Here is a 20,073-nt window from a genome sequence, read left to right on the forward strand (position 1 = left end):
AAAAAAAAATCAACTTTAGGAGGCAAAAATAGCTAATTAAATGCAAAAACTATTACAGGACTGGAAGAAAGAACAGAGTGGACCATATGTGGCCCACCGGCCCTGTTTGCATTTACACTTTAATTTCATTAATTTATGAATGAAAAAAAGATAATAGATTAAGCAAATACACTTAATGTATAATAACATGTTTTGGGACTTTTCACAAGAGTTGTTTTTACTAAACGCATGTGAGGTTGGTTGTGAGCATTTGTACAAAAAGCTCAAACAGAGCCAAATGGTTGAATGCGATATAAGATTGTGTTCTTGGGAAACATTGTCGTGTTTCTTGACTGCGTGTAAAAACAGGCATCTGGCAGAAAGTAAGAAACACAACACACACACACACACACACACACACACACACACACACACACAAAAGGCGTTCCCGCCCATTGCAATCAAGGAAGGAGGCGCAGCGTGCGCTTGCCGGTCATAGGCACAAGTCGCTGTACACCGGCACGCAGGGTAAAATCGCGAGGGGTCATCTGTAGTCGGGTAGACAGGAACGGGAAGTGGTAAGCAGACACAAGTGCTCAAAGATGAGACTCGCATTGAAATCAAGCCGAGACCTGCCCATGTGTTGATTTCGCAGCCTTTCTTTGCCATGCATGGTTTTGAATGAGGGAGTAGCCAGGTCCTGTGAGACTCTTTTTTACAAGCAGAATGACACAAAATAAAGATGCCGGCGGTTGTAACGGCAGCGGCGGGGAGGGCGAGGAACTCAAGATAGTCGTTGTGGGAGATGGAGGCTGTGGGAAAACTTCTCTTCTCATGGTGTATGCCAAAGATTACTTTCCGGAGGTAAGAGCCTCATAACGTGTTTGCCCTTTCTGGTCACTGACAAATAGTGACAATTTTGATCTCATGACGGGCATTTAAATCCCCAAATCTGATCATGATGTCAATAGTAATGATTCTCCATTTTCAATAGAAATATGCTCCCACGGTGTTTGAAAAATACACCACCTCTGTGGTCCTTCGAGGAAAAGAAGTGAAGCTCACCGTGTGTGACACAGCAGGTAAGACATTTTCAAGACATTTTGGAACATGGTTTCGTTCCCTGGAAAACAGCACTCCGTCATACTGTACATTACAAAAACATACAGTGAAGACATGAATAGAATTTAAAATCAATTCAACAGTTTTGACTCAGTTTTGGCCTTGTTTGGCCACCTCAAGAATAACAGACAATAATTGGAGATGGTCACTCCAAAGTAAGATGCAGTAATATTAGTCATTCTTTGCAGTGGATAAAGAATCTATAATTTTACACATTGTTAAATTATGTCTGCATGTGTTGCTCTACCCTTTCATGCACCATAACCTTGACCCTGTCCACTGTAGTAACCGCTGTCCCCGAAAGGTTTAAACTATCCACCCATCAATACGTACATAATTATTACGTTGATGCTAATTTCTAGTAGCCGATCTATGGCGTTTCACAACATATGGTAGCATTTAAGCAAGCAGGCTTTCATTACTCAGCTCAACTTTATTCGTAGAGCACTTTAAAAACCAACTGCAGCCATGTATCATAAATCTGCTGATTTCCCCGCACCCCCCTCCATTTTATAAATGCTAATATCGATGGATTAAATTAGCCGGCCAATGAATTAGTTGGTCCGATCGCATATAAGAAGTGGCGTCAAAGTTGGTGTCACAGCATCATTTGCGTAATAGGATCAGTTACATCCACTGTGACTTTTTCTGAGCTGAATCATACCAAAATTAAGAAGGGTTTGTCAAAGAAGAAATCTTTTAAACCAAGATCTTAAAAAAAATAAAATAATAATAATAATTGAAACATTTATAAGACTGAATATAATTATAGTGAAAATATGCTTTGATTTGCCTTTGTCGATTTTCCCTACATGAGCTTTTTTTCAAATAAATTATTTTTGGAATTACTGTGAAAATAAAATACTAAATTAAAACAAAAGCATTTTCCCCAAAAATAATACATTTAATAAAACTCACAAACTCGCACTGAAAACGAATTGAAAAACAAACTGAATAAAAAAAGACAATTCAAGACAAATGAAAAACTCCCTGTAATGTAAAAAAACTAAAAACTATTCTAACCCTGCTTGGATATAACTCATTCAGTACCAGCCAATTCCGGACCAAGTCTCAAAAGACTTTTAAAAACGTCTTTGGGAGTGAATGAGTTAACCATTCCCACTCATAGATTCTGTTATATTGGTCGTCCTGACAGACACATAGAACAGAAAGAGAAACGAGACGAGATTAGCGCTGTCATTGTTTTGTACGAATCGCCTTTTGGTGACCTTATGTGAAGGTTTATTGGCTTCACACCGTAAAGGCAAATGGGCAATAGACCTTCAGTCAATTTTCTGTAAGACAATACGAGTGGACATCTTATCAGCCTGTTGTAAACTGTCATGCAGAGAGGGCCTTACATCATTGCAAAGAGGAAGTCGAAGCCAGGATGTGGTTTTCGTCTGCATCTATAGTACGTAACGTTCTAACATGTGCGCCCGGCCTGCCTGCCAGTCATCCGATCTCCGCGCGTGGTCTGCTGGTTTCCGAGCTTGCTTGCATCCCCTTTAGGCAATTCGCCGTCACGTTTGTGCTTCCAGGCCAGGAGGACTACGACCGTCTGCGACCGCTTTCGTACCAGCAGGCCCATCTCATTCTGGTCTGCTTTGACGTGACCAACCCCACCAGTTTTGACAATGTGACCATCAAGGTAAAAGATGCAAATCACGGCACGACAATGGGAAAAGTATGTTTGCGTGCTTGTGTTTACTCTTCAAACGAGAATTGCAAGTTTGGAGTGCCACGCATTCTTTTGACTCATGATTAACTTAACGGTGTGCTGCTTTTGGTGTGGACTTTGAGCTGAAAACCAGATTGGGAAGCCACTTCCTCCTCTCGTGTCTGCATGCACTGTCGGAAAAAAAAAAGGTGCTAAATTTGTACCTTTGCTTGTCACTGGGGCTGTGCCTTCAAAGGTTTGTGCTGAATATAATGATCTCAAATCAGGGGGAGCATTATTCGCGTGTATCAATATGACACAAAAAAATGTCACCGTGTTTAGAAGTTTACTAGTACGCAGGCACCGCGGCAACAATAGTTCATGCTGACGGAAAAGTGGTTAGGACTGCTCGACTGTCCGTGTTTTATGTTATGTATTGTGTTTATTATTTTACTTTATGTTAACTGTTTTGTGAAGCGCTTTGTTACAGCTGTCGCTGTTGTGAAAGCGCTATATAAATCAGCATGTATTGTATTGTATGCATCATGCCGCCAATGCATTAAGAAGGCCATCTTCAAAATCAAACATACCCAACCAAATATTTTATGGACATCAATGCTTCGCCAAGCTTTTATTTTGGAGTTATTCCCAGTAGCGTGTCGCGGCACAACGGCTGACTTGACTCCTCTTCTAAACCCTGAGGCATTCCCATCACAAACTGGCGGTACTTGCGAACAACATGAACGACACGACGGCATTCTGAAATAACGTGCATTTGCTGATTAAGGGCGCAACCCCCCCCCCCCCAAAAAAACCCCGACATAATTAGGCTGCAATTAAGGGTGCCAAAAACCTGATTTAAATTCGCTGACACTGTATTCTACGGCGCCTGTTCCCAGCATTTTGCTACTGTCGCACTAGCGGCTAGCGGCGCTGGGGAGAGCCGTCGGATTACTTTTCGAAGGCAGTTTATTCGGCGTGCATGACTGCGCACTTTGTGGCTAACCGTATGACACAGTTCCCCTTCCTACTGATCACTTTTGAACAAATCTAGCTTACTCAAATGTGCTGTTTTAGCCGATGAAGTCGCTACTGTGATTGTGACGTCATTTTGCGAGCAAGTAGCACGTTTCCGAGCTCGCACAATGCAGTAGTTAGCTTGGCATGCTCATTTCAACACCTCAACAGCAACACTCAACACAATAAAATAAAAGTATTACTGTGAAGCCACACCTATTGGCACCATGCAACTCACAAATTCATCTCCAGCGGTGCCTTGAGATTAAAATATTTTTTGAGATACAACATGTCTTTCGGATGAGTTATGCTTTGACTTGCGGGCGAAAATTTGCAATACGAGGCCGATTTGTTGGCAGTCCAGGCAACTCAACTCCCTTGAACTTGAACCTCTTCAAAAAAGAGGCTTCAAGCTGTTTATTGCCACTTGCAACAGAGGTTTGCTGTCAAACTAAACATAAATGAAAGCGATTTACACCTTTTATTGAAACCAACCCCATAGCTTAACCTTATGTATGTTGCACATAGAGCATATTTGACAATAAAGTGGACTTGAATTGACTAAATAAGTTTGTTTAGCTTAATGCTAACAAAATGCCACAGAATGACTTACAAATAACATCGGCATAGGAGCGTTAAAACTGTTGAAGCAGGGACAGACAATAGAAGGATACTCACAGGCATATGTTCTTTGTCCTCTGCGAAGAACATCAAATTACCGCATCTTATTGAGAAACTGACTGTCTCCGGCCAAGGTGCTCATAGAAAATGGAGCAGCACACTATCAATTGAATCGAAGCAAAAAAAAAAAAAAGTCATCAAAACTGTTTAATCATTTGCATTCTATTTAGTTATGCCATTATTGTGTATTTTTATAAAGTACAATACGGCAGAATGCTATTTTTCTTTAAAAAGACAACACACACACACACACACACACACGGAGTCCAAAACCTCTGTCGGATTTTTGGGTAGAGACCGTTGTATTGAGCATACTTTTCTTCCATTCCCTTACAACAGAATGGAGGAACATACCTTAGGCATTACTGCCATCTAGGGGTCATCCTAGCATCCATCACTGCTAATCACCATGGCTCAGTGAACCTGTGTTTGGGGGGGATACGTACGTATTTGCAGAGGATAGGGAGGAAGCCCAATTGCGAATGGCGAAAATACGCAAATAATTCACGCTCGCTTATAACTGCCATAATTAACACAATCAAAAATTCTGGTATAACTTTTTTTTAAAAAACCGTGAATAAGCAGGGTTCCACTGTAAAAACGGGTGTGCACTAGCTTAATGCTAACATATAATATAATGTGAAATGCTAAGGATGGACTAAATCAGCATCACTTTTATGCTCATTTTAAACCTAGCAAAAACAGTGACACAGGCATGCATTTATGCTGACAGTTTCAGTTTCACAAATATGTTTTAAGTGTGGTTAAGGGGTAAAAAAAAAACATTTTACGGAAAAATACTGGTGGGTCTGAAACTCGTTCAATGGCGTTCACTTTATGCCTCAAAATGCCTGTTGGTGTCATTGAAGACTCAAAATTGTGTGCAGGCGTGAATGTGAGTGTCAATCCCAGTTTGTCTACACGCACCCTGTGATTGAGTGGCACCCAAAAGGTCAAAATGTGCAAATGTGCTCAGTGGCACCCGGAGGTGAAGCACTTCTGTCAAGATGTGCCGGTCATCCTGATTGGCTGCAAGACTGACCTCAGGAAGGACAAAGAGTGCAGCAGGAGGCTGAAGGCCGTCAACCAGGTTCCCGTAACGTACACGCAGGTGAGGACCACATGACAGCCAAACATCGGGCTAAATTTACAAGACAAATGACGAAATGTGAAAAGTGAGAGTAGATTGTCAAGCGTCCTGGAATATTTGTTGTATTTTGCCATTTTCGCTCTGAGATGGGTTCATTCAAGTGCATTTATTTGTCTTTTTAAAATTTCGATTGTAAATAATAAAACAGTAATGGTTTAAAAAAAGTCAAACAATTAACATTTCTGTCATAATTTATTCAGAAATTGGCAAATTAATTCTAAGAAAATGAGTTTGAAATATGCAAATGAAACAGATTTTTTATTATTCAAATACATTTCTTATTCATACACAATGAAATAATCGTTTAATGGATTAAAAAAAATACAGAATACAAATACCAATTTGTACAAGCAATTTTACATTTTTATGATGAATTTGATCATCATAATTGTAATTATATGACAATGAATTATTAATATGAAATCATGTCATTAATATATTGTATGTATTTTATCCAATTAAATAAATAAATTGTTTCATTGGGGTTTTTTTGTTTAAAAACTAGTAAAATGAACAATTTACCACGGAGATTATACATTATTTTATTAACCAAATTATGAATATATTCGTGATCTTTTAGAACATTAAAAATGCATTATTTTGTTTAAATTAGTTTACACATATTAAAAATAACGATAAAATTGTTCACTGGAATAATTGTTTTAAAAAAATCACTTATACATCAACATTTCATCAATTTAGTATTTATTTGATGAAAGAATTGGCGATTAAATTATTTCACTGAAATAAAGCGTGAATGATTTCAACCACATTTACAATTAAATCCTAACTAAAATACAAATGCAAATGAATGAGCCCAAAAATATAAATAAATTGTACGGGTTCGAACCTGATTTGAGGGAGGAAGTCCCCTCGTGGCATTGCTTGACAATCTCCACTGCAATCTCCTCGGTTTCTAATTTGGTCCTGTTTGCTGGAGGACGCAGGGCCTGGCCGCCCAGCAGCGGATGAACGCCGAGCTCTACCTGGAATGTTCGGCCAAGTACCAGGAGAACGTGGACGACGTGTTCAAGGAGGCCACAAAGAAGGCTTTGGCCTTCCGCCGCAAGCAAAACCACTACAAACGCAAGAGGAATTGTGCCCTCCTATGACCGCGGCACCTTTTGGTTGGTCAGACGTGGTTTTGTTTTAAGATTAAAACTTAACTTAAATGTACAAATACAACCAAACTGTACATAGAAAATGCACTGCGCGACATGTTTGAAAAAATGTTGGAGCCACGTTGTTACGCAGTTGGGAGATTTGAATGTTTCATTTACATACCACTAGAGGGAGCAGCGTACCACACCGACTATCACTCGAATCCATTATGTCCGACTGTAATTTAAATATTCATCTCAGGCTTTATTCTTGGTAAATTACGTCTTTCTTCGTGAAGTATTACCATGTTAGGGTCTTTCTGGTTTTTGATAAATATTTCAGCCAACAACGCTCTTTAGTATTGTGGTACACCGTCTACAAAATTGAAATTCACCGCCCAATCGTGATCACGCTTTTTGATGGCTTCAAGCTAAGTGCTAAGCTAACGGAGAGGGGCGCGACCACTGAGCATGCGGTCGCATCATCAGTTGGTTGCTACGAAGAAACTGATAGTCAATAGAAATACATACAATTGGATGTCCTTATAAATCTTCACGGATTGAACACCCTTTGGGAATTTTGCCGCTCAGCTCCTCAAACAGCAAACTGTGATCAAAGTACAGTTGAACAGCTGGAAATGTGCAGTCTGTCAAAACCATGTCAAATTAAGTTCACCCTAAGATGTTAATGCGCATTTCAGGTTTGTCCTAAAATTTCATCCCAAATCGCGGTATGCTGAACTCGAGTATGGTTGTGTATATGTTGCTTCTCATTATGAAAAATATTTTCATTTTCTGTTTTTTTTAAATTACAAATGATTGTGGTATTTTGACCCTGTTACTGAAGCACAATGCCAAATAGGACTCACATCCTGAGTTTAGGTGAGTGTATGCTCAATATTCTAGCTGCAAATGACTCAAGAAAGTTTCAAAAGATATGTGAGATGATTATGTCAAGAGATCATTCAAAATACCCACCCCCATTTTTTACGATATGCTATCTTTTGCACCATTCTGAGGGGAAACCGATAACTTATATTAATAAGTTTGGTTGCACCTGTATTGCGAAAGCACTGCATATTAAAAAATAAATATGTTCTAAGAAATATCTTGGGTTTTTTTCCACTTTTTTTTGTGCTATCCATCCAAACATTTCTGGGGACATTGTATATTGGAAAAACCAAGAAAAACTAAAACTAATAGTAATTTAAAACTAAACAAAAATGAAGCATTTTTTGAAAAGCAATCAAAAGTAAAAACGAATGAAATATATTCTGTATCTGGTGGTGAACTGGGAACAACATGGTCTATTACTAACCTATGAAAATTCAGTGGTAAAGTCATAATTCCAGTACTTACATACAAGTATTTGTAGCAGTGACTTTTGAAGCCATGAACATGGAAATAAAACAGCAACTCGTGTGAGAAAAGGTGAACTCCATCCATCCTTAATTTCCTCCAATCGTCCAGGGATAGACAACGGACTGGTCGCCGTGCAATGTCTGGGACATACGGACAAACAAATGAGTGGCTGCCAATCAGTCACAAATTAAGAAACAAGCATTCACATTCATACCTGAAGAAAATTTCAAGTCTTCAATCCGGTAGGCAAAAATCCACACAGGTAGGCCGCTATGGAGATTCAAACCCAGAATTTCTGACTGTTGCTGACGTGGTAACCCACTAGTGCAAATGCCACCTCAGCTTGATGATCCCTAAAAGAATGTACTTCATCCCAATGAAAAGAGGTGGATCCTTGAAGTGACTTTTCAGTTAGAAATGTTTAATTTGTTGATTGCAATTAAGAGAAACAATCGCGTTGTCCCTTCCTTGTCCTGGCTGTATGTGACAGCATTTTACAATACTGCCACTACAAGGGGCTGCGTTTGATACCAAAAAGAAAAACAAAACAAATTGTGCAACACGACAAAATAATAATACGTCTAAAGTGGTGAACCCCTGTGCAGAATTAAAACAGAAACACATGAAAGGTAATTGGTGCCAAAAACATTGAATTGTTAAGTCCGAGATCCTTCATTGTGTCCACAGAAATGAGTTTGATGGAAATGTTTAGGAACGAGTACAGTGAACCTCCAAAACAAAAGAAAAAAATCCGATAGCGACTGGCAACCCTGAAAAAGGGTTACAATTAACTACAGATGCCACAAGATGGCGACAGAGCACAGCTTCACTATAAATGACGTTCCTCAACTTCAACATTCAGTGGTACCTTATTTTGCTTTTTTTTTTTCTGGCAGGTCACTCTGCCACGAGATGGCAACAGCAAATTTCACAACATCCGGCCACAGTCAGTTCACAGGGTTATTTCGCAGTAAAAGTACATGTAGACAACTCTTCTTCTGTGGTGTTTATATATATTTTTTAATTGTTTTTGCCAAATTTATTGTTTCCAACTATGGGTTCTAAGCGAGTGCTGAGAAGAGGTAGTGGATATTGTCCCATTAAATTAAAGCTTGAAATCATGCCGAAATTCATTGAGTGACCCCGCAATGACCCGGTGGGATACATTCCAGCCACCAGGCTGCATTTTTCACTTTGCAGAGACATTTATTTAAGTGAAGCTGTCAACAAATTTTTTTTTTTTTTACATTCTATATTGTTATTCAGTACAACATTGAGTAGTGCTATTTTTCTCATAAATAAAAAAATATTACCAAAAAAAAAAAACGTGGCTGTCTTGAATGCGGGGGTGGGTCGTGGGGTGAAAGAAATTTAAGGCATTTCTAATGAATTCAATAAGGAAAGCTTATCTGAGTATGTTAAAGCGTGACAAGTTATCAGAGTAAAGCGCGAACTGTATTAATGTGATAACGATTTTTCCGTTGTGGCAGCAATACATTTCTTTATGATAGGGAGGGAGACCTAGTGCAGAGAGAAAAAAAATCCCCAACAAAATTGATAAACAAAAAAAACTAACAAAAAAAAAAGCATCGAGTAAATTAAAATAAAAAATGTTAAGGTTTATGAGAGTTATGTGCCCACCCCAAAAAATGCAAATATGTGGGGGTTCACTGTATTCTCTGGGACGAGACAGTGTAGTAGATCTCGGTCTAGGTGCGAAATCAAGAGCTGCAGTAACACAGGAACGAACCACAAAGAGTGGACATGACAAACTTCGTGCGCGCCAAAGGCAAAGTGGATTCCTCTCATAGTTGCATATGCGTAGATTAGTGCACAACAAACAGTCAGTTGTGTGGTTTGCGCGCACAGGATGGAGCAGCAAGGTGGACGTCAGCGAGAATCTGCGCCCGGGACTCGAAACCTCGCGGCGCATGGGCGGGTGCTGCCGTCAACACCTGAGAGAAAGAGTGAGAGAATCCACAGACGCCTGCGTGCTAAATCCGGCCGGCCGTTTGTTGACTTCTCAAAAAGACCACCCAAAAAAAAAAAAAAAATCCAAGTGTGTGCAGAGTGTCTCAGTCGCTTCTTTTCACAGTGTCCTGCTTGTTGTGCACCTTTTGGTGGACCACTTTTAACGTGGTCAGGAAGTTACCCAGGAACAGGACCAGGAATGTAAGAGCCAGCATGAACACCTGAAACATAAATTCAGGAAGATTGAGGCAAAAACAAAAAACACATTAATTGCGCCCTTTTGTTTGGAAAAACAAATTCGCTGTCCATCCCATCGACACTGAATTTGGTTCAAATTTCTACTCTGACACACATACAAAATTGGATGGACACGTTCATCCTAAGAAGAAGCATGGAAGAGTCTCAAGGACCCATGGCCCAAAAATTGAACAGGAAGTTGACCATTTTGGTTTGAAGTTAGGAAAATTAGCCCGTCACGGCTGGTTATCCATCGACGCAATATTCGATCTATCATCAGACGTTGCATGAAAAAATCTCAAGTACCCGTCCCAAAAATGAAACTAAGTACGCCATTTTGGTGTGAAGTAGCCATTTTGGGAACATTTTTAGCATCCTTGGGCTTTTGACAAACTTGGCATTGGGAATGGTCACAAATGAGCCCCAATCGGAAGCGGGCGTAAGCAGTGAAGTGAAAAGTGAGCCTCACCTGCCACTCCTTGCAGTCGTCGTGTCCCGCCAAGGAAAACAAGGTCACCGAATTATACAGCTGCCAAAACTGAAATTGAAAAAAAGGTGCAAATGTCATGTAATTTCAGTCAGGTGATTATGGTACTTAAAAAAAAAAAGCCGACTCACATGGCCGAAAAAAAGAAAGGGCAAAAGAAAAGTGAGGCCTCTCCACATCCACGACTGAAATCCCTCTGCAGAGGCACAAACGATCATTAGAGCTTGTGTTGTAATGTCACCAGTTGCCTACATCTTCAACCTTTGCTCTATTTCTTTTTAAATTACCACTCACCCACTGTGAGGTCCAGCTGATTCCTCTCCCCCAAAGTTCGCAGCCTGTACAAGCAGCCACTCTGATAGTAGTATTGGAGGAACTGCACAAAACCTGCAGCGTTGTACAACGTTGGGTAAATGAAGTATGGCATGCGTCCGACGAAAGACCAGTTCAGTGCTGCTATGTTGACTTTGATTCTAGAATTGCATTTTGATTTTATCTTTTATGTGCAAAACATTTTAATTGAATGATTACTTGCATACCGTGTTTACTAAAACACAGAGCAAAAAAAAATAATAATAATAATAATAAAAAGTAAAGGTAGCACTGTATGGTTTTTTTTTTGCTCCACACACTAACAACAACAGCAGCCAACCAGAGAGGACACTGGACAGAATGTCCTAAAATGTGGTGTTGAATCATTAATGCAGTCAAGAAACAAAAACAAAAACACAACACTTACTCTGATAGATGGAGAAAGCCAGGAACTGATTTCGGAACCTCTGATACATGGGCCCCTCTGGCCTGTGACAAAATGTGATCACGACAAAGTCAAGTCAACACACATAGTATACAAAATACACCTTACCTATACTTTGCAAGAAACTCTCTAAGGTTGAACATAATCAATTCTTGGACCTCAGACTTGGATTTCACATCCCCCTACCCCCCATATGAAATTATGGAAATTGCCACTCCCCCTCAAAAAAATTCAAAACCCTACAATCTACTTTCAGTACGATTCTTGAAGAGCATTTCACCCAGTATCCGTTTTATTATTGTTGTTTACCTTCTTCGGGTAATGTAGTGGTACACACTGATGCCTTGCACGGAAACAAATTGTACGACTTATAGAGGTTGCACAGTATTGATGCAAATACTCACCAGGTCAGCATGACACCAGACAGAAAAGTGGACACATAATGGTGAGACACCCACCAACCTTTAATCCTGACGCACAAAAACACACCAGTTTTATATATATATATATATATATCAATCAAGCTGCAAGAACAATCGAGTCGGATGGCATTGAACCAACCTGGACCCGTTGGTCATGAGGATGCTTTCCCTTATCGTCAATGTGCAATAGTACCACACCAGCAAAAAGTTGAAAATTTCATCTGTGACGCTGTCATAATCATTTTTCAAAAACATGTTATTTTTGGAACATGAAAGCACATAGAAATGGATTACAGGCAGAACTTCTTAAATATGTTGTCCGATGGAGAGATAAATCAACAAAATTCGGCTGTGGGGGGTGAGGGGGGGGGGTTTGAATGTCATTATTTTTGTTTTATGTGGTTAAAAAAAGGCAAAAATCTGCAATAAAATTGGCCATTTTTTGCTGATGACAAAAAAGACAATATTAGCTGATTAAATACTTTTAAGATAAAAAAATTAATTAATTGTTGTGTATACCAGGAGCATCGCATCATTACCAGTACTCAACATTAATGCTAAATATCGAAAGCATGTCATCCCTTGTACTCACCGATAGTTGAGGAAAAAGAGGCACGTGATGGCCCCCAACAAGAGGATAATGGTCATGTACAGCTTGAACTTTTCGTACTCGTCCTTGTAGGCGAACCTACATGAAATATCAAGGACAAAAGATGATTACGCCAAGCTGCAACATCCAGCCGTGGGGAGCCGAGCGAGCGGGAGAAGTGAGGTTCGTACTTGGCCTGGTTGCTGAGGAGAGTCACGTTCACATTGCCCAGGACCAAGTTCAGATACAGTCTGACAGAAAAAAAAAAAAAAAAGACCACTTGAGTGACTTGATGGTTATCTCCACCAAGGAGGTTTTCATCATTATGTATCGCATACATGAAATGGTATTAGAAGACTAACCAATGGATATCTGAACACAAACGGTGCAGCAACTCATGGCAACACACACCACGAAACCGACAATATTCACTGACATGCTTTTTTTCTCTTCCATAGATACTGCTGTATCTCGCCGAGTCTCTTACAGTAGTTGTGAGACTGTTCTTCTTCATTTGTGTCTGCATTAAATACAGCGCTCTGGTGATGTCTAATTACCGGTATGTGATTGCTCTCTGTTTTTATGAAGTACAATATTATAGAGTACAAATTTTCTTCCTATTGGTGCTTAATAGGTGCTTCCTATTATTCCTGTTTGGTGCTTTCTACCGCCTTTATTACCGATTTGTCTTACTGTTTATTGTGCAGGTTAAATTGCTCCATGTACAGCACTTTGTATGCAGCGATGGCTGTTTGAAAGTGCTCTATAAATACTGTTGACTTGACTTGACTTGACTAAAAACACAAAATATTTTATTGGTTGATCAAGGCACCGCTGAATGTGAACCTTTTTTTTAATAGAATTCTGTTTTGACTTAAATTAAAGGATCCACCAATCTATTATCCTGACATTCTGTCGTCGGAGAGTAGGCGGGGTACACCCTGAACTGGTGCCATGTGACAATTTAGGGTGTTCAATTCATAGACGAGGTTGGCATTACCTTTTGTTCCCTTGAATGAATGATGAATGTGGACAAATGTGTAAGCCTTGGCAAAGGTCCCGAAGGCACTGACCCGTTTTTCTTTGGTAAATATGCTTCCATGTCAAAGAATACGTTCTCCTTCTCTTTGATTTGGGTTTGGATGTCCGCAACCACTTGCTTCTGTTTTTCATCGCAGCCTTGCACGCATCTGCAACAAAGACAGAAACAGAAACAAACACACACACACACACAAAATATCCATGAGTGGTTTGATGGGCTTTCATTTACCTGGTCAACAAATTTTCTTACTTGGTTAAGCTGCATTGGAGGTCTTTCAGACATGTCCTTTGTTTTCCGATGGCACTGCTGCATGTGAGCTGAAGATTGGTCAGCTCCTCCAGTTTTTGCCTGTACAGTTTGTGAGTTTCCTGTAATTGTACACAACGCACATTGCATTATTTTAGAATGTGGTGGGAAGGACTGTGGAGTTCGAACCCACCACTCAGCTGTGATGCAGACCATCTAACCACTTGTTAGATAAAGCCATTTAAAAAGCCGGATGACGAATTGCATACTGCTTTCCATGAAATGAAATGTCAATGTCAATATCACTTGCATTCTCATTATGTTAATTGAGACTTTAACAGGTAGCATCCAAAGTACACTTGCTGCCAATTAGCAAGCTAACACGAGCTAGCTTGCGCGTGCTACTGATGCATTCAAAGACCGTGGAAGAATTTAAGCTCGGGAAAGAAACAGGTAGGCTACCATATGTCGTAAACTTAAAAAACGTACAAAATAACTACGACTGCTACCATTAAGAAAATTACAGCGCAATTATGTTGTATCATGTGGTTCTATTAGCAAAGGGGCTCAAATAAAAACATTACACCGGCGATTCATTTCGCGGCTGCAATCGTCAGCCATGAAGTAGACCAACACCCGGCGACGATTTCAGCTAATTTCCCCGTGAGAACTTGCTCAAAAGTGGCTTTTAATGGGAATTAATGGCGAGCACCGGCTCAGAATAAGTGAGCACCTCCAGCTCCAGTGCAGTCGTAGCTGTCAGTGTCATCCACCGCACGATTCAGCGGCGTCCAACCCACCGAATAACGATAATATATATATTGAGGAAAAAAAGAGTGACCTGCAATTGTTGATACTCCTCGTCGATTTCCTTCCACTCCGCCTGGAACTTGGCTATGGACATGGTGCTAGTGTCCAGTAAAGAGGATGAGCAGCAGTGAGAAAGAAAAGGGGGAGAGGGGGGGGGGGAGTGAGAGAGAGCGAAAGAAAGAGAGAGAGAAACTCCACATAGGATGACTGTCCACTCGGGCGCGCTTTCATTGGACAGTACTGCGCATGCACATATTGCAATGCAAGACGTTTTGCGCATGCGCACATCCTCGTGTCACAAGAAACTTGTCATGTCAATAAACTCACCTGAACCTGAAAACAAAATCGTGACTAAAATACACACACTGGCTTTCAAAAAATAGATATGAATCTATGTATTAAAAAAACCCATAAAATTAGAACAAACTATCCACGCGATTCTGTTGCTAAGATACAATGAATCTCCTCTCGGTTCCAAACAAGCTTGCAGAGATTTTTCAGCGGGGAAAAAAGGGTTTATCAAGGTACAATTTGTTGTTGATTTTACTTATTCGGAGACAAAGAGCAGCTGTAGGTGGCGCGGTGAAATAATGATTTGCACATCTGCCTCCCATTAATGAAGTTCTGCGTTCAAATTTGTGGCGTTTGCATGTATTTCGTGTACTGTTCTTGAGTGTTGTTTTCTCCGAAAAAAAAAATGCTTGTTCGGTTCATTGAGGACCGAATTTTTCCTCGGTGTGAATTTTAAACTTTATTGGATACTTGATTTTAAAAAGAAACGTATATTTTTCTTTACTTTATTCTAAAAGTAACGAAATTAGATTACAAGTTCCAATCGACAGATGCTGACAGTCCCGTTTAACATAAAATTGATTGCAGAGTAACTGCAGTCTGATTACACCACAGAGAAAAGTAACAGATTAATCGTTGCTGTAAAAATGGAAGTTTTAGAGTATGCGTTACTTTCTTACCCGTTACTGGCCTCATTGCTAATAACCAGTTCGGAGCCAAAATGAATTTATCTTCTTTTGCTTTAGAAACATAGTTGAGTTGAGCAGAGAATATAGACCAAAATTGCCAATTTCCGAACAAATCGCACCGTTATTATCAGATCAATGATGTTATTTCTGCAGCAAATTCTGTTTTGGTGCGAAGGATGCCATTCCTGAAAGCAGCTCGAAGGACTCCGACACGTTCAGCCGCGCTGGAAAATAAATCAAACAAATGCGGAAAACATGCTTCTGTTTTCTCTGCCAACGGACACGAATACACCGGAGAGTGGCTCAACAACAACAAGCACGGTGGGTGTAACACATGACAGGAAGAACAAAAAAAAATTAACAACACGGATGGACATTATTTGCTAATATTCAAGGGAGAGGAATTCAGGTGTGGAAGAAGTCCGGGGCCATTTACAACGGCGAGTGGAAGATGGGAAAACGTGACGGATACGGCACATATAGTGTACTTGTACCTAACACGAAGACGTACACAAAGAAGTACTGTGGTGAATGGAAAAATGGGAAAAAGCATGTACGTAATGCGCACTGTTATGATACAACAACATTATTAGGCCGTCTGTGACATACAGGCAGATGGGGTTTTTTTTTCTCACTTTCAATCCATTCAATTAACTGTTTTGTGAGGAAGTCCTAAAATACGGCGCTCTTCTTTCCTTAGGGTCACGGGATATACTTTTACAACTGTTGTTCAGCGTATGAGGGTCAGTGGAGCGAGGACCAGCGTAGTGGTTTTGGACGAATGCTTTTTGAAAACGGAGATGTCTACGAGGGAGAGTGGATAAAAGATAACGAGCATGGTCTCGGTCTCCGTCGCTATGGTAACACTGCTTTTGCTTCATTTTTCTTCCATGAAAAAAAAGTGCAGTGGACCTAGAAAGTGGAACATCCCAAAAGTTGCACAATATAGGGAAGAGGAAAAGTGCGGGGATAACCGTAGAACAAGAAATGGAACAAAATGTGACATTTGCACATTAAAAATATACTCCAGTAGACAACACACATTGATACCTGCAATAACAATATATGACCACAGGGGGACAGTATCAGTCTTGCTGGCTTGTCAGATGGATTGTGTTTCACTTTGGAGGTTCCACTGCACATCCCAAGGCGAAGATCACATCTTTCCAATTTTGACTGCCGTCCGTCTGTCTCAAGCAAACGGGAATTGGTACGAAGGTTCCTGGAGAGACGGCAAGAAATGCGGGAATGGAAAGTTTTACTACTGTGACAAAAGACAGCTGTACGAGGGCCTCTGGGTGCGAGGGGAACCCAAATGCGGAACCCTGGTGGACTGTGGGGGAGACCACGAACGCTGTCCAATTCCACTGGTACGTTGCGGACAAAAATGTCACAACTGACTTGTAGTATGCACTACTTCTTGATCCAGGGGGTAGTTTAACAGTACACTTGGATACAATTGGTGTAATCTTACAAAGTAACATTTAACCCTTGTAATCTGAATGCATACCATTTTTTTTCCTCTTAGGTAATGCTAGTGGATGTGCAGATGGTTCTACAAGAAGCCCAGCTGGTTCACCTTGATTGATGAAGTCTACTCATTTGTATGTCTTCTCGTCTAGTGATAATTATAAAAGCCACCGAACCCACCAGGCGCGTACCACAGGTGCTTTATTATTTCTTGGTGCTCAAAATCAACTGTAAGACATTTACAGTACATTAGTCACACTCACAGTATTACCGTTCCTCATTAAAAACACACACCACTTTCTTTCATCTTGGGTATTAATAAAATAAATTAAATCTCACTGCATGCAGGAGTCCAGTGCACAAGGTGGGGCTCACTCCCAAGAGGTAAAGGTACTTTTTTTTTTTTTCAGCTTGACTCGCCAGTTGAGATGCACAAATGCAACGCTTTAAATTCAGTCAAGTGATCAAAATTATGACAGTTTAAATCAAGGTAATTACCACAAATGATAATTGATAAACAGCAGGCAAGACACAAGAGGGCTCAAGTGATAAAAAAAAAAAAATCAAACATTAACAGTTAAGACTTTTGTGATTTCAAATTTCATGCGATATGCCGTCTTTACATTGTTCGAATAATAGCAAAATAAACATCACAATACACTCGGGAGGTAATGACGTTTTTTTGGAGAGGAACGACAATGTCACGAGTTGGGTACACACATCCTGATCATTGGGCCAAATTTGAGCATTTAAATGGTAAACCTGTTTATTATTTACAATTGCAAATCCTAATGTGTGTTGTCATCATCAAGTTTAGGGTAGGAGACTCACGAGGGTTACACACCACACACGAGCAGCCAATCGGGCCACATTTTAGCCCCCTGCAATCAAATCCAGAAAACGTGGTTTATCGGAAGTCTGAAAGCAGGTTGCAAACGGGACTTGGTCAACATTTACGGCGGCCAATTCCTTCAGGTGTGGCCAATATGCGGTTTAGTGGAGGAGACTCCAAGCCGGGGACACACTTAATGACAATCGGGCCAAATTTGCACATTCTTCACTGCCAATCTCAGCAAAGGCCCGATAATCAAGTGTCTCAAAGATGATCCTCAACGATGATCTTGGAAAGACGATCCTCGCCGATTATCTCGTGATGTGGGTTTTTTTGGAGAGTGTGTCAGTGGTGCGCACCACACACATACACACGATAGGCGCAGTAAAGCACAGCAGGTGCTGATTATTTTTTGTTATTTTTATCCGTGACCTCCTGACAGCTCTCTCACGTACATCTTAAGGGAAATGTGAGCTTGGCGAATGCAAAATGGACTCGCCTCTATTGTCCAGCTGGTTCTGCAGCCTGGTGAGGTTGGAGAGCTCCTCCAGCTCCTGGAACTGTCGGTCTGTCTTGTGGCTGACCAGCGAGCGGTAGAAATGGACGGCAAACACGATAAACACCAACCCGAAGGGGACCATGATGGACGTGGAGGTGATGGCGGCGGCCACGCCCGCCGACATCGTGTTGTTGCCGGCTTTGCTGGGTTTGACGGGCAAAAACTTGACCCAGCAGAGGAGCACCACCTCAGCCAGGAAGAGGAGTGTCCCGATGACAGTGGAGAAGGCCCAGGCCAACTCGATGTGGCGGTGCATGCGCTCGTGCGGCGACTCGCTCACCGAATTGATGTTATGCACGTTGCTGACCGCCTCGATGTTGGGCAGGATGCATGTGCTGACCATCAGAGCGAAAAGGTGCACGGCCACCAGAACGGTGGTGCACGCGCTGAAGGCGATCAGCAGGGTGGGAGGATAGGGGTAGCTGTTGTCCAGCTGTACCTCCACCATGGCCACCTGAACATGTAGACAGAACCCAAGTGAGCCTGGGCAAACTTCAGAATGAGATGCAAATCACATCTCTATTCTGCTTAAGTTTTTTTTTAGGGTTGTTTAAAAAATGGTGGGACTCAAAGTGGGCGTGTTGCCCATCCCTGGTCTATATACTGTACTCGCAGTGTGTGAAGTAGCTGAAAAGTTTCAATCTTAAATTTACCATCTACATTGGTCTATTTTCCCTGACATTTTCCAGAGACAGGGGATTTTATAAGATTACTGCAAAGATTAAAAAAAACATGAACTATGAACTTGCAAAGAGATCTGATGCATTTAGTGACTAAGCATGACAATGACATTTTGCTTCATAATTGAATCGGTAAAGAAACACTATTGTGTGATATGTAAGGGATTTTAAAACATCACCATAGCGAATCCGGAGAGCAGAGCGGAGGTTCGGCTGGAAGCTTTGAGTTTCGCCCGGCTCAGGTAGAGCTTCCTCCAGGACAAAGCTTGCAGGGAATGCTCGCTGATGCTCATATTGCGCATTGAGAACACAGCACACAACCGGCTCGTTACTCTTCTGAACAGCAGTTAACGATGAGCAAACTCCATGTAGCTGGGACAGAAATAAACATTGGCTAATTGCCTATTACAGGATCGTTGTTTTCTGTCGGCTGTCTCGTGCCGCTCTACAGCCGTGCGTTACCCACAAGCCTTTGCGAACATCGTAGGCGACATCCACGATAGAACTGTCATTTGTAATGAATGCGGGGGGGCATTACCAACGTTATTGCTAAACATAATGGAGAAAGGGTTAATGAAACGGTGAAAAAACAGATTTCTTGTTTTCTGTCAGAGACGATCAGTGTCACCTGACTCTGGCATCCTCATTCAGCCAATAGGGAGCACGTTTACACTATCCCGGAAGTATCTCCTCACTCAGCCAATAGATAGACCGCTCGCACTATCCCGGAAGTATCTCCTCACTCAGCCAATAGATAGACCGCTCGCACTATCCCGGAATTATCTCCTACCCCCAGCACATACATACATACATATATATATATATACACTGTATATATTTTTTAAATCCATTTTCCAATCTGCTTATCCTCCCTCACAAGGGTCGCGGCATATATTTTATATATATATATATATATAGAG

The 20,073-nt window shown here is 40.9% G+C and overlaps 4 protein-coding genes across 9 annotated transcripts; 2 read left to right on the forward strand and 2 right to left on the reverse strand.

The window, feature by feature from the left end:
* The first annotated feature begins 456 nt into the window (after window positions 1-456).
* rhof (ras homolog family member F) lies at window positions 457-7,817 on the forward strand. 6 transcript variants are annotated; one of them, XM_086134944.1, is made up of 6 exons: window positions 457-557; window positions 635-843; window positions 974-1,061; window positions 2,451-2,752; window positions 5,436-5,570; window positions 6,550-7,817. In XM_086134944.1, the coding sequence occupies exons 2-6, from the start codon at window positions 706-708 to the stop codon at window positions 6,760-6,762; spliced, it is 876 nt and encodes a 291-aa protein (XP_085991070.1). In that variant the 5' UTR covers window positions 457-557; window positions 635-705; the 3' UTR covers window positions 6,763-7,817. The 6 variants fall into 6 exon arrangements, with proteins under 6 accessions (XP_085991070.1, XP_085991071.1, XP_085991069.1 ...); XM_086134945.1 differs by having other exon boundaries at window positions 463-557; window positions 705-843; XM_086134943.1 differs by having other exon boundaries at window positions 464-843.
* Window positions 7,818-8,471: 654 nt separating this feature from the next.
* Window positions 8,472-15,770, reverse strand: tmem120b (transmembrane protein 120B). The gene is made up of 12 exons (XM_086135030.1): window positions 14,664-15,770; window positions 13,826-13,944; window positions 13,608-13,724; window positions 12,726-12,785; window positions 12,538-12,633; window positions 12,085-12,174; window positions 11,928-11,993; window positions 11,506-11,567; window positions 11,061-11,153; window positions 10,898-10,962; window positions 10,749-10,817; window positions 8,472-10,263 (listed from the first exon to the last, which is right to left on the reverse strand). The coding sequence occupies exons 1-12, from the start codon at window positions 14,910-14,912 to the stop codon at window positions 10,147-10,149; spliced, it is 1,203 nt and encodes a 400-aa protein (XP_085991156.1). The 5' UTR covers window positions 14,913-15,770; the 3' UTR covers window positions 8,472-10,146.
* On the forward strand, window positions 15,106-17,264 carry morn3 (MORN repeat containing 3). The gene is made up of 6 exons (XM_086135031.1): window positions 15,106-15,156; window positions 15,766-15,933; window positions 16,008-16,165; window positions 16,313-16,472; window positions 16,810-16,982; window positions 17,141-17,264. Exons 2-6 carry the CDS (start codon window positions 15,789-15,791, stop codon window positions 17,198-17,200), a joined length of 696 nt encoding a protein of 231 aa, XP_085991157.1. The 5' UTR covers window positions 15,106-15,156; window positions 15,766-15,788; the 3' UTR covers window positions 17,201-17,264.
* Window position 17,265: 1 nt separating this feature from the next.
* orai1b (ORAI calcium release-activated calcium modulator 1b) lies at window positions 17,266-19,786 on the reverse strand. The gene is made up of 2 exons (XM_086135032.1): window positions 19,333-19,786; window positions 17,266-18,927 (listed from the first exon to the last, which is right to left on the reverse strand). Exons 1-2 carry the CDS (start codon window positions 19,453-19,455, stop codon window positions 18,373-18,375), a joined length of 678 nt encoding a protein of 225 aa, XP_085991158.1. The 5' UTR covers window positions 19,456-19,786; the 3' UTR covers window positions 17,266-18,372.
* Between the last annotated feature and the right edge of the window lie 287 nt (window positions 19,787-20,073).

This window comes from Hippocampus guttulatus, chromosome 17, assembly GCF_054856545.1.
Source record: "Hippocampus guttulatus isolate MCC_2025c chromosome 17, RoL_Hgut_1.0, whole genome shotgun sequence".
NCBI classification, from domain to species: domain Eukaryota; kingdom Metazoa; phylum Chordata; class Actinopteri; order Syngnathiformes; family Syngnathidae; genus Hippocampus; species Hippocampus guttulatus.

Bases quoted from the DNA above. Each gene is read 5' to 3' on its own strand.
- morn3 (XM_086135031.1), top strand. From the start codon at position 15,789: ATGCCATTCCTGAAAGCAGCTCGAAGGACTCCGACACGTTCAGCCGCG. The intron at 16,166-16,312 runs GTACGTAATGCG...TTCTTTCCTTAG, and splicing joins GGAAAAATGGGAAAAAGCAT to GGTCACGGGATATACTTTTA. The intron at 16,473-16,809 runs GTAACACTGCTT...GTCTGTCTCAAG, and splicing joins TCTCGGTCTCCGTCGCTATG to CAAACGGGAATTGGTACGAA.
- tmem120b (XM_086135030.1), bottom strand. From the start codon at position 14,912: ATGCGCAAAACGTCTTGCATTGCAATATGTGCATGCGCAGTACTGTCC. The intron at 13,725-13,825 runs GTAAGAAAATTT...TCTTTGTTGCAG, and splicing joins CTCCAATGCAGCTTAACCAA to ATGCGTGCAAGGCTGCGATG. The intron at 12,786-13,607 runs GTCAGTGCCTTC...TTTTTCTGTCAG, and splicing joins TATTTACCAAAGAAAAACGG to ACTGTATCTGAACTTGGTCC.
- orai1b (XM_086135032.1), bottom strand. From the start codon at position 19,455: ATGCGCAATATGAGCATCAGCGAGCATTCCCTGCAAGCTTTGTCCTGG. The intron at 18,928-19,332 runs GTGATGTTTTAA...CTACATGTTCAG, and splicing joins TGCTCTCCGGATTCGCTATG to GTGGCCATGGTGGAGGTACA.
- rhof (XM_086134944.1), top strand. From the start codon at position 706: ATGACACAAAATAAAGATGCCGGCGGTTGTAACGGCAGCGGCGGGGAG. The intron at 1,062-2,450 runs GTAAGACATTTT...ACTGTCATGCAG, and splicing joins CACCGTGTGTGACACAGCAG to AGAGGGCCTTACATCATTGC. The intron at 5,571-6,549 runs GTGAGGACCACA...TGTTTGCTGGAG, and splicing joins TTCCCGTAACGTACACGCAG to GACGCAGGGCCTGGCCGCCC.